Here is a 12,456-nt window from a genome sequence, read left to right as displayed (position 1 = left end):
TAACTATATATATAGTATATATATATATAGTGACTTGAACAGCTTCTGTGCAACTGGGAGGAAATACAATGAAAGACAAAGCTGCTGGGGGACTGCTGCTCAGAATCACCAATGTAAACACCAGCTTTCAAGTCTTGATCACATGCTGCTGTAACAGGTACAGAAAGGTCATCAATAAGCCACCTAAAGATCCATCAGTGCCCTCCTATGCTCCTCTGCTATAAATGCCATAGAGAAAACTATAGATAAGCTATTCTCCAGAGGCAGGAGAGGTCACCAGCAAGAGCAAAACAGCAATGGCATCTCTTCCCAGGTCGCTCCAACCAGTGTGCAGTGGGATCATGGAAACTGAGTCCACCAACGCCACAGCAAGAACAGGACAGCCATCCTGTTACAGTGCCCACACACCACATGTTCCTAATTAGCAGCCCTCACTGATGAATCTTCACTGGTAATGGTAAAGCTGGGATCGAGCATGGAGACCAATGGCTGGCTTTCTGAGCCCACGCTTTGCCAGGCTCAGGAGTGCTTTACATGGTGTAAGAAGGCCACATCCTCCCCCTCCTGCTGGTGGTGAGAAGCCTGACCCTGGCTGGATAGGAACTGGTTGGACAAACAAGTCCCGGGGGACTTCCAGTAGTGGCAGCTATTCACAAAACAGATCAGTCGGAGTGCCCTTTGTCTGCCTATTTATGCCGACTGGATCTGTCCTTCAGCTAGTATAAATCTGCCCAGAGCTACTGCCTTTCTGTAGTCCTTGCCAGCGTACACCAGCTGATGACTTAATGCTAGCATCAATAATCTTTAGCACAAGAAAAGCCCTGAGAAATAAACAGAGCTGCAGAAAACCCCACACAACCAGTCCATCAACACCGATAATATTTCACACACGGCGGATGGCAAGGAGAGGCTGTTTACAAACTCACTGCAAGAGCAGCAGGGAAAAGAACGGCCCGGGAGCGTGCACAGCCCTTATTGCTGAATTCCTCCTGCAGCTGATAACAGGTACTGAGGATCTGCAGAGGATGTCAGATTAGAAATCAAGCTGTAAAAATACCCTGTGCTGGCGCTCGCATTTCTGTGCTGGCGTGATGTTGCTGACTAGTCCTCTCTGGCTTTAAATATGATGCTGTCAGTACTGTGAATATTTCTTAATCTGCACTGAAGAGTGGCTGCCAGGAAAGTAGAAGTGGCCGTCTATCAGCCTTGCCTGTGCAGAAAGAGTGATTGTCTGAAGGGGGGCTCTCTGACCTTTTCATTTTTCAAATGTGTATCTGTTTGCCAAGAGCGTGTCATTTGTAAGCATTTTGTTGTTCAAAACAAATCTTCTACTGAAAACGTTTTTCTCCTCCTTTAGTATGATGCCATTCTGCAGCCTCAGATGAGCATGTAATGAAGATCCACCTCAAAACAACAAGCAAGGGCATACGTCCTGCTCCTAAAGAACAAGAAACAGGCGATGTCTTAAGGAACTGTGCAAACAGGGCCAGGGTGTTCAACCTGCAGAAGGAACCCTATGACATCAAGAAAGTCCACTCCAGCTTTTGCTCATAAACCATCCTCCAAGAGTAAATAAGAGTAAATAAGTAGATATGGCTGAGATGCACCACAGTGAGAAACGTGGAGCTCGGAAACAGGATGAGCAAAACTAATGCAGAAATACAGCCATGCAGAGTAATGGGTCTCGAGATAGCTAAGGATGAGAAAACGTTTTAAATTGGGAAATACATCCTTAAAATGCTTTCAAGTGCTTTGAGAGTGTCAGGGAATTATGAGAAACAGAGATGGCTAACAAACAAGCAGCTTATGTATTCTGTACATTACTGCGCACTGCACTCAAACATATCTTTCACGGCATTCCTGATGAGGAGCCAACACAAATGCCACTCTGATTAATCAGGAAAGTACCCAGCAACAACATGAAAAGTTTGCACAACACCAGCAAGCACACAACCTACTCTGACAGATATCTGGGTAAAGAAAGGTGCTCCTTTCATCAATACAAAACCCCCTAAGGCTCAGTGCTTGCGCAGATAATGAAGCCAAACATGTTTACACACCAGTGATCATTACAAGCGGTGATTAGAGGAGATGCTGGGTTAATTTTCATCTCAAGCACTCCGCTAGGTAACAGTGATGACCTGCTGCCCCACCTCAGCTCCCCAGAGCGACAAGTCAGGTGCTCCTCCACAAGCTGCAAGTCTGCCCTGTTCCTGGCGAAAACAAAGGCTTTCCCAACATGTATGATTAAAAAGGTCAATGAACCCCATGTGCCCGCCCTGGTGTAATACAACCAGCTGAGCTAAAGCAAAAATTCCTTTTGCTGGAAGTAAATAGCACACTGTTATCTCCCCAGGGCCCAGCCAATAACAGGAGGCATGTTCCCATTCACTCCGCCAGTGTGTGATATGCTAGTGCTCTGCCTATAAATACAACAGCTTGGTTTCCTTGTTTTTTTCTTAACAAGGCTGTGACAACTTCATCTCTTCTGGGTACAACAAACATGCTTGAGCTGTAGGGACACAGCAGGGCTTTCTGCTGTGTGTGTTCACAGTGGTGTTTTCTCCACCGCGCGACCATATGCTGCCTACTGCACAGTGGCTGCATTCCTACCAGAGCACGAGGAGAAAATGAGGGCAGAAAATCACAGTGGGATGGGGACAGAGGGCTCAGGGACACGCACATTCAGCAGCACCTGAACTGGAGACAGCAGACTGTGGTACTACAGCCCACAGAGCTCCAATCAGAACAAAGTGACAAAGGCATTGGTAGGAGTCCAGAAGAAAGTTCCTTTTCCAGTGTGAAATAATAAATGAGACCGTGATAAAAAGGCAATACTGGGCTCAAGATTCTGTCTTGGTACCATGCCAGCTAACCATGCTTCAGACTTTCAGAACTGACCTGGTCATTAATTTGTTACAGACTTGAGCAATGTGAACAAGGCCACATCTCTTGGATAAAGATTTTTTCTCTTGCAAGCCAAGGGGAAATGCTTTGTGTTTACTATTCACAGAGAAATCCGCTTGTCGTATCTGTGACATTGCATTCCTCTCTGCACTGCCCACCCAGGACACTTCCCAGATAACCAGACTGCAAGAACAACTTGGCTGCATCAAATCCAAAGTCCATCTGATTCACTGTTCTGCCTAGCAGGGGGCAATGGTGGATGCTGAAGGGAGAATATACAAAGTAGCTCTTGTATATGATGATCCTTTTCTTGCTGTAGTCTCAAAAAAAAAAAAAAAAAAAAAAAAAAAAGCCAAACAAAAAAAAAACAAGCAATGCCGGCTTTCTTAAATCAGAGGGTTGCATCTGGGCTGTTGCATCTGCATCGTGTACAGCTCTGTTTTCTAGGCATTTATCTAACATCTTTTTGAACTCATTTGGATCTAATTCTCTCAGGGAGACAAAAGGTAAAGTTATGGTAACTGGGGCTATTTATGTTACAAAGGAGACATGTAAGAAAGGGGTTAAAGCTAATGAATGGCTTTGGGAATGGAAGGGACCTTTCTCAGAATAGAACAATAGGGTGCTTTTATGAAACCGGGAGGCAGAAAACACAAAACTATTAAAAAAGAAAGAACACTCTTTTGTATTATTCTACATTAGCCTTCAGAACTCATTGCCACAAGATAGAACCCTGTGCTGGCAGCTGAGAGCCTGCCTAGTCTTTTGGGTGGTGGTAGTTTGCTAGAGGTGACTGCTACACAGCTTACTGTGAGCAGAGCACAACTTCAGCCAGTTTCCAGATGGATGACTGGAACAGAATTTCAGCTCCATCGCTACTCAGAAAGAGGGCAATGGCTGTCAACTTCCTTGGTGAGCTAGCGGGCACACATGAATGTCGACCGTCTTGTTACATTCATCCATGTCCTCGATGGACTCCACTTTCAAGGGGAGGTAACAGAGTCTGCTTCCCTTACCTGGGTTGCTGCTGGCTGACCGATGACCACCCAGCCTGGGCACTGCTGGTCGCTGTGATGGGAGACGGAGACGTTGGAAGCCCACTGATCGAGGAAGCCTTTGGGAGTGTAAACGCCACAGTCTTTGATGCTGGTCATTTGCTCAAATTCCTCGCATACTCCATCACCATCGTGGAAATAACACCTGCTGGGTTCATCTGCCAGAAGAAACCAAAGAGGAAAAGTCACAAAACGGCTACATGTCTGTGGCTTAGTTGCTAGGATTGATAACACCAGTGGTGCATCTGCTGGTCCAGAGCACTGGGAAGTAAAAGCGTTGGCCAATAAAAAGTGATTTTAAGGAAGCTCATCAGGAACAGCTCATTTTGTTATTGGGCAAAACCCTCAAAATATTCCTTACAGTAAGAGATTTTCTGCTTATTTTTGTCTATCGCTATTTAAAAGGATGGGGAAGGAAGAAAGTAGAGATTAAAAACACACAAGAACAGAACGTGGGTATTGGCATCCATTTCCATCCCTGACTTGGATGGAAAAAAGCCAGCAGAGGTCTGGTCTACAACGTTTCCCTTTTTGTTCTTAAAAGATATCCGCAAAACAACAACAGCGTCTGTGAATTTAGAGATGGTGAAAACAGCCAAGATCACAGCCACAGCAACCAAGGGCCACGCAGATCAGTTTGTCCAAAGAGCAGACAGAGTATGCATCGTGTGAGGGTGAGCTTGCCACATACACACACGGCTTCAACCAACGTAACTCAGATCTGACCTGAAAGGATCAAAAGCAGCAGGAGACTTTATTATCCTTGTCCATTTATTCTGTGGCTTCTCTAATGAGACTACCAACAAAGATGCCAAATTTTTGAGGTTGTTTCTCTAACACCGGCCCATTAAAAACTGAATCAAGATCCATCTACTCTTTTCAAACAGACTGCATAGCAATAATGACTTTCAGTCATTAGAGTACTCTGTGAAATGGAAACCTTTGACCTGTTGGTATCCTATTTTGTATTGTATTATCATTGCCAGCCCCCAGAGGTATCCAGTTCTGACAGCCTGTTGTATTTTTGTCTGGCAAATAAGCCTGCTGAAAAAATGGTAGGAAATTAGCCAGAGCTGCAAGCTGGACTGATGGAAACGATCCCCAAGGACAGCCCTGTTGGTAGTGTTGGACTATCTCAAGCTAGGTGTCAGAAAATCCAACGGCTGCTCAATTTTGAGCTACTTCCAAACTACGAAATCCCCTGTTTATTTTTCATCATAGTTTACTCAGTGAAATACCATCATGAGCCAGGAAAAAAAAAAAAAAAATCATTTTATTGCGATTCAATTATTTAATGACTTTCTCTCCTTTTCCACCCCCTTCTTCCCAATCCTCTGTGCAAAACTGCAGGTCCTTGAGAGAGTACGAGTTTGAAAGAATGGAGAAGCCTGTCAGGGAACAATGTCACCGTGGTTTCATTTCATCACAACCTCTGCAGCCAACTTGCATACAAGGTAAGCGTGGGGAAGTGTGTACTTGCTGGGCCAGCACTCAGAGCTGGCGAAAGTGAGCCTGGAAGCTGTTCAGCAGTGTGAGCACAGCTCTGTGTCTGAGGTTACATTCAAGGGGTGGCCAAACTTCTTAACAAGTCACATCTTAAAATCTTCACATGGCCAGGAGCCACTGAGCATGTAGCGCACACCTTGAAGGGTTTGGAGGAGCAGTGCTGTGAGCGCTTTGCAGAAAGAAGATGACAGTGTCTCCCTGGGGTGAGACATTACACCACAGTGGGAGGGGGCTGGGGTTTATGTGCAGATGGGCCCTAATGCAACCCAGAAGCACTGCAATGGCCTGCGGCCCTTCCTCTCATGTTGCCCAAGGGCCCCAGTGCCAGCAGGGCCCCACTCCCCATCATCTGCTACCAACCCAGCTGGGAATGTGATGCTGAACTGCTTGTGGGCCCTGAGAGCCCCAGCTGTGTCACACCTTATTCTGCCATGGGGTTCATTAATACCACACTAGTGAGGTGGGGGAGAGACTCAGCATGTGCCTGGCGATCCCGAGGAAGGGGTAGAGCTCCACATAATGGAGACTTGCTTCCCTCTTGCCCTGTAGAGACGTATCAAGGCATAGGACAGATCTCTGCCATGCCCCAGAACAGTGGGACAAAGCAAAGCAGCTCACATGCTGCAGAGCACTGTGTCCCAGTTTGAGCGAGAGCCTCAGCAGACACCTCTGAGAAAGGCTCAGCTCTGGAAAGGCTGTGGTCAGCAAGCAAAAAGCCTCAAAAACAAATCCAAATACACGAAAATACCTATTTTTTGGAGTTTGTCATTGAATGAAAAGAGGCTTACTTCTTTAAAAAGGAAAAAAAAAAAAAAAAGGACGGCCCTACTGTATTAAAAATACAGCCTATGAGTAGTCAGATGTACACTTGCAGTGACACACTGGAACCCAAATACATCCTGCTGCATGTCCACATTGACACTGACACATGCACACACCTTTTACACAGCCCCAGTGATGCAAACACAGCCAGAATCTCACAGCCTACTTCCCCTGCCTCCCCGAAGCTTGGACTTCTTTTCACGAGAGGCACTGAAGTAAGCACAACATTTATATAGCCAACACAGTCCTGCACTGGCTCCAAATGTTCCCTCCTAATGCGATGATAAACGTAATGGGCTTCTGATAAGATCATGTGTTTGGGATAAAAGAATACTCAAGACCTACTCCAATCAGATGACTTAATTCATGCTCACATGGATGGGAAGGCAGCCCTTGAATAGCTGTGATCCAGGCCAGTGTGTGATCCTAACAGAGGCTAATTTGTTCCTGATTATGCTTAAGACCCCAATAAATCTGTCTGCTCGGAGCCTGCAACACCCGAGGGAGGAACCGAATGGAGAGACTGCGATGTCTGAATTCAGTGGAGCCTGCCTGAATGATTAACAAAGTCTCACTGAGCCACACTGTCACCAGCCCCTCTGCAGCGCAGGTCCCTTGCCTGCAGTGCCCACTCACATTGACGTGATGTGAAAATGATGAGGGAAAGCAGCTTCTTATTTTTCTTCTAGGGAAGATTTGCAAGTCCCCGTGCTGACACGTCATCCTGAAGCCATGCTTTGAAGGGAGCGCTGGTGAGATGAGAGGGCACGTTTCCTTCCTCCTGGTTTCCTACTTGGAAGTGGTGGCAAAAACAGGAACTTCTGCAAAACCCTTCCCAGCCACTGAGGAGGGGATGAGGTCCCACTGACCTACAGCACTCAGCTCCTCGTGGCTCAGACTGCTGACCCTCAGCATGCTCTGCGACGCTCAGCAGCTTTGAGGTTGGGCTTTCTCTTTTCAGAAGCAAACTGGAAAATGACCACATTGTTTCTTCCCATGATTGCCCTCCCAAAATAAAAACCAACCAAGGCTTCTTCCCTTTCCACAGTGCCTGAACATTGCTCGGTTAAATCTCCACAGCCCTTCAGGCTCACAGCCCAGGAAGGCAGTGTCAGGATGTGTATTTCTAGTAGGCAATAGCAAACATCTTTGTTTCCATAGAGGTGCAGAATGCCTTTTCTGATCTGTTCTTGGCTGCTGTTCCATGAAATTCATCCAGGGCCTTGATAATATAATCTAATTTTTGTCTCCACAGAGGTCTGTAGGCTGCAAAGCCCTGATGAAGGTCACGGGGATGTGTTGGCTGAACAGGACCTGTGCCATGGACTGCATTCATCAACACCACTCACTTTAGAGTGGAATCTGATTCAAATAATATACGGGGGAAGAGAACATGAAGTAAATCTGATTTTCCTCAAGGAAAAATGACTTCAAAAAATTAAAAAGCAGTTGCCTGCAAATCCAGCTTAAACCTAGAACAGCAAAATATCTGCAGGCATAGCACCTGGCAGCAGGAGACAGCAGCTCTGGGGGATGACAGCAGATGCTCAAGGATACTGAGCTGAACTCAGGGAGCATGTGCTCATTCAGGCAGTCAGAGCTGCTTTTATCTGACAAAGCCCTCACTGAGGGCACCAAAATGTCAGAGCCAAATCTAAGTCACAGAATCACAGAATGGTTTGAGTTGAAAGGGACCCTTAAAGGCCACCTGGTCCCATACCGTGCAATGCACAGGAACAGCCACAGCTCCATCAGTGCTCACAGCCCCAACAGCGTGACCTTGGGTGTCTGCAGGGATGGGGCATCCAACACAAGTCTCTTGTTTTGGGATGGTGGGAAAACAAAATCTTTGATTTAGTGAAGATTTCTTTGACATCCACAAAGGGGGTTTGTTGGAGAAACAGATTGGCAAACCTGGTATGTTTCCTAGAACTTGCCTATTGCAACTGGACTTCAAGACCCAGAATAACCGTGGGGCTACTACTGTGTGTAGCACCACAAAATGATGAGAGCTCCATTTATCCATGCTTCTGAAGGTGCTCAAGCTTAGTGCAACACGCAGTGTTTTATACAGCCCCATCCCCTGGGTTCAGAGACAAAAGGATGCACCAGGTAGGGCACAGGGCAGTGCCTCCTCCCCACCACCACCACCTGTTCAAAGCGAGGGCAGAAAGACTCCAGCGACACGAACCAAGTCTGGCACGCATCAGGAAGCAGACATGCAGGATATACACTTATCTGTGATAGGCAGCCTTCCACCTCATTAAAAAAAAGAGACATAAAGAGATCCACTTCATAGCAGAGGGCACATCCTCTGACGAGGCTTTTAATGTCCAAGCTGCATGGCCAACATGCTGGGGACAGACACTTGGGGCGGCTTCCTGTTTTCAGCCAGGATGCACTGACTGCCTTCAGCTTAAGTCTTCTTTTGTGTCATAACTACTATTATTTTTTTTAAGGCCAGACAGAATAATAATAAAAAAAAAAAGAAGTATTTTTAAGCTCAGCTGTTTACTTGGGGATCCTTCCAACTATAACAAGCCTCATGCCACATAACTATTTGTCCGAGTTAAAAAAAAAGAGGAAAAAAAGAAGGGAAAAAATGGGGGACACAAAAATGCAGAAGCATTGTCTCAAAGTTACAAATTGTTGGAGTGGAGCAAGCTGCACGTGTTAACCCCTGGAAGGTCCACTCTGACCTCACTGCAATTCAACAGCTCCTGCAGGACTGGGATCTGACCCGTGTCACTTAATGCACCTCCAGCATTGCTCCTGGTGTCCAAAGATGAGGAGAAATGTATCCAGAGGTTTCCAGCACAACAGCAGGAACAGTTCCACTGCAGATCTACATGGCTGGAGGCTGAGGGAGCACAGAACCTGCCCGTTTATTTCTGAGAGCTTCACCTTTGGCTGCAGCGGGAGCAGGGTGAGCAATGTGGCTGCTTCCAGGATATCTGCTAATCTCTTCTTTAGCACTGCAGAAGCCAGAGGCAGAGATATTTCCTGCTGCAGCAAAATATTCGAGAGTTATTTTCCTTCCTGGATATTCTGATCGGAAAAGACACAACACCATTGCACAGAGCTCGGGCAGACCTTTCCAAATCAAGTCGCCTATCAATACACGGCGACATTTTCCTTCAATGAAATAAAGCAGACACTTTGGAAATGAAGTAAAGGCGGGTGTTGCAATCTACTGCAGGGCATCCAGGGGCCTTGCAGGAGGCAGCTGTATGCACGACGTGAGCTTTGTGGCAGTGCGTTCCTGGGTTGGGTCTTTGATTGATCACATTGGGATGGGAGAGCAGTCAGAGTGCAGCACTGATGCAATTGATCTACACGCTGCAGATACAGTTCTGGCTTCCTCGCATTGCCCAGCTCAGAAACTTGATATTCACCTCCAAGAACGCAGAGTTCTGTCACTTAAGCAGAGGAATATTTTGTGCTGCTGGCAGTGGTGGAAAGACCCTACATGTTCTGTGTGTAGCCAACAGGAGCCACTGTGGCCTTCCCTCCATGCTAGGGGAGCACAACAATACCTTAAGAAGAAAGGACAGATGGAACTCACAGCATTTTTCTGATGCAACACACAATAGCCCCATGATTGTTCTGAATCTTGAAGCTAGCCCAGTTGCAATCCTCTTCCACCCAACCTTGTTTCCCTCTCTTGGTGTTTGGATAAATTGCAAAAGCAGTGCTGTATTTCCTTACACAGAGTTATTTCCTTACACAGAGTTATTAGCTGCACTTGGAGCCCGTTCAACTGCAAATCTTGAGATTTCTGTCACACGAGGCAGCAACTGCTCCCATTGACACCTGGCCGCTTGCTGAGAGCCTGGGAAGGAGCCCAGGAGGAAAACTGTTGCTGCCACTCACTAAGGAAAACAAACAGCTTGTTTGTGCGTGTGGTTGGATGTTATTGCAAAGGGAGGTCTTGTGCCCGGCATCACCCTCAGAGCACAGCAAGCTGCTGTTGAGTCACGGAGGGTGCTCCAGGGAGGGAAGCATGACCGGCTGCGGAAGCCTCTTTGATCCACCAGGAGTGCAATGCACGAGGGACACAGCAAGCAGAGGAGAAATCCACTGCTGGGCTCTCGCTGCAGCTGTGTCCTGGACTCCAAAGCTGGATTGAGCTGGGCTGGAGTCACTGGCCAAGAGAAAAATGCAGGCAAATGCCACCCCAGCCCACACGCTCCTCCACAAGAAAGCAACTGTCCTTTGTGCTTTGCTGCCTGAGATGCCTGTGTGCTGTGGTTCGGCTGGCCCTGCTAAGACAGCACTATTAATGATGACAGTCTGAAAATCACTTTCAGAGACTTCATGACGATGTTGTTATTACTAACTTGCCAAATGAGTGCTTAGACATTTTGGAACATGTAGCCACACTCCCATGAGCCACAGGAAACAGTCAGCTTCAAAGTATTTGCCTTAAGCTGAAGGATTCACACAAATACTATCTGTACAGCGCCAGTCAGTAAATTAATTGCTATCTGCTATGAAATTCTGCTATAGATCCTCAGCTTCTCCATCCACGGCAAGCTGCTTCCTCACTGCCTTACTCCTATTGATGCACCATGAGATGCTGACCTTCTCCTGCTAGACAACTCTGCTTCTCCCATGCTGTGCCCTGCTGTGAGCCCTCGGTGGGGTAACGCCAGGCCCTGAGTGCTGTGTGTGGGAGAAATCCCCATTAGCTGCTGCATCACAGCCGTGCTCCCGTGCAGGGGACAGGAGGGGAGGGAATGGGATGCTCTCAAAGCATGCCCACAATGAATATGGATGGTCATCCATCAATGTGTTTTAAGCACATTACTTCTCTGTCAGAAAGGGAAAAAAAGAAAAAAAGAAAAAAGAAAAAAAAAAAAAGGAAAAAGAAAGAAGGAAAGGAAAGAAAAGACATATAAAATTAAGTTTGTGTCACTCATTTAACACTGCAATTTCCCCAGAGGATTATGCACCAAACGGAGATAGCAAGCTCATGAATATTAATCATTTCCCTGAATGCAATGCAGCCCTCCAAACAATAAGATTAGGGGAAAGTGCTATGCTTAATTTATGGATAATGGGAGAGGTAAAGGACAGAGCTCCCACAAAGGTAGGGCTCACAGCTGGAGGGAGAGGCCTCCAGGAGGAGGAGGGCAGATCCAGATTTGTGAGGAACCAAACAAGCTCTTGGGGCCAAGCGGCAGCAAAAGAAAAGGTGTTAACGGATCGCTGACAAATTAAAATCATACTTCTCTCCGAACAGCCACTGTGACTAATGCTGCAAGCACGCCAGAAATCGGCGGCAAACTCAAGAGCTAAATACGTTTCCTTTCTGTTCTCTTCCACTCCGTGCCTTCTCGTGGTGTTTTGCACCCCAAGTCCCAACCCAGTGCCCAGGGAGATGTGTGTCTGACCCCACACCCTCAGCCAAAGGCAGCAGAAGTGCTGCCCCGCACTGCTGTACAAAGGCTTCAGCGAGGAGCCCTTCCAAGCAAAGGAGATAAAGTGCAGCAATAATAACACCAGTGAGATGTGGTTCAAAACCCCATAAATTACCAGGCAAACTTACAGCTAGATAGAAGTTTTGCAGCCACTTTCCAGCTGGTTTGCAATGAGTCTATCGGTCTTTACTCATCTCTTTTCATATTACTCTCTCTCCCCCTCCCTTCTTTTTTATTGATCTCTGCATCTTTTCTATTATATCCTTCTCTTTCTTCAGCACTGGAGAGCTAAATCAATGCATAATGCACATCACACTCAACAAAAGGAATGCAAATGAAAGCAGCACTCTTTTTCAATGCACACACATATATCTGGAAGCATGTGCACGATGTTTGTGGGAGAGTGCACACCAAGGACGAGGTGCTCAGCTGCTTATTAGACACCCATTTCCCAACAGCCCGGTGGGAACAGATCGAGCGCTAAAAGGCTCTGGGTTTGCACAACTGCAAATCATAACTCTTCCAACTGGGGCCTGTTTTGCACGGGATTTTGCTTGAGTTTGCTCAGCAATGCCAAAAACCAGGTGTCCTGGGTGAAACCACAAGCAAGGTGAAAGCAAAGCAGCCGGGAACAGGAGAGGGGTACGTCAGTCCCTGTGGTTCACTCCTATTCCACGAACCAAAAGGCAAAGTGAGGCCCCTGTGCAGGGCAGATATAAGATGCAAAATCTGCTCCGTGAGGG

General features: G+C 46.8%; 1 protein-coding gene across 2 annotated transcripts in view; it reads right to left on the bottom strand.

Moving 5' to 3' along the window:
* PAPPA (pappalysin 1) overlaps positions 1-12,456 on the bottom strand; it is a 167,177-nt gene that overhangs the window by 63,926 nt on the left and 90,795 nt on the right. For both annotated transcript variants that reach the window (XM_048965610.1, XM_048965609.1), the window contains exon 10: positions 3,924-4,120. In XM_048965610.1, the coding sequence (XP_048821567.1) occupies positions 3,924-4,120 (197 nt within the window). The remainder of the gene's footprint in view (positions 1-3,923; positions 4,121-12,456) is intronic.

Source organism: Lagopus muta, chromosome 19 (genome assembly GCF_023343835.1).
Source record: "Lagopus muta isolate bLagMut1 chromosome 19, bLagMut1 primary, whole genome shotgun sequence".
Classification (NCBI taxonomy): domain Eukaryota; kingdom Metazoa; phylum Chordata; class Aves; order Galliformes; family Phasianidae; genus Lagopus; species Lagopus muta.
The sequence above is the reverse complement of the archived record's forward strand: the minus strand, read 5'-3'. Positions and strand labels throughout refer to the sequence as shown.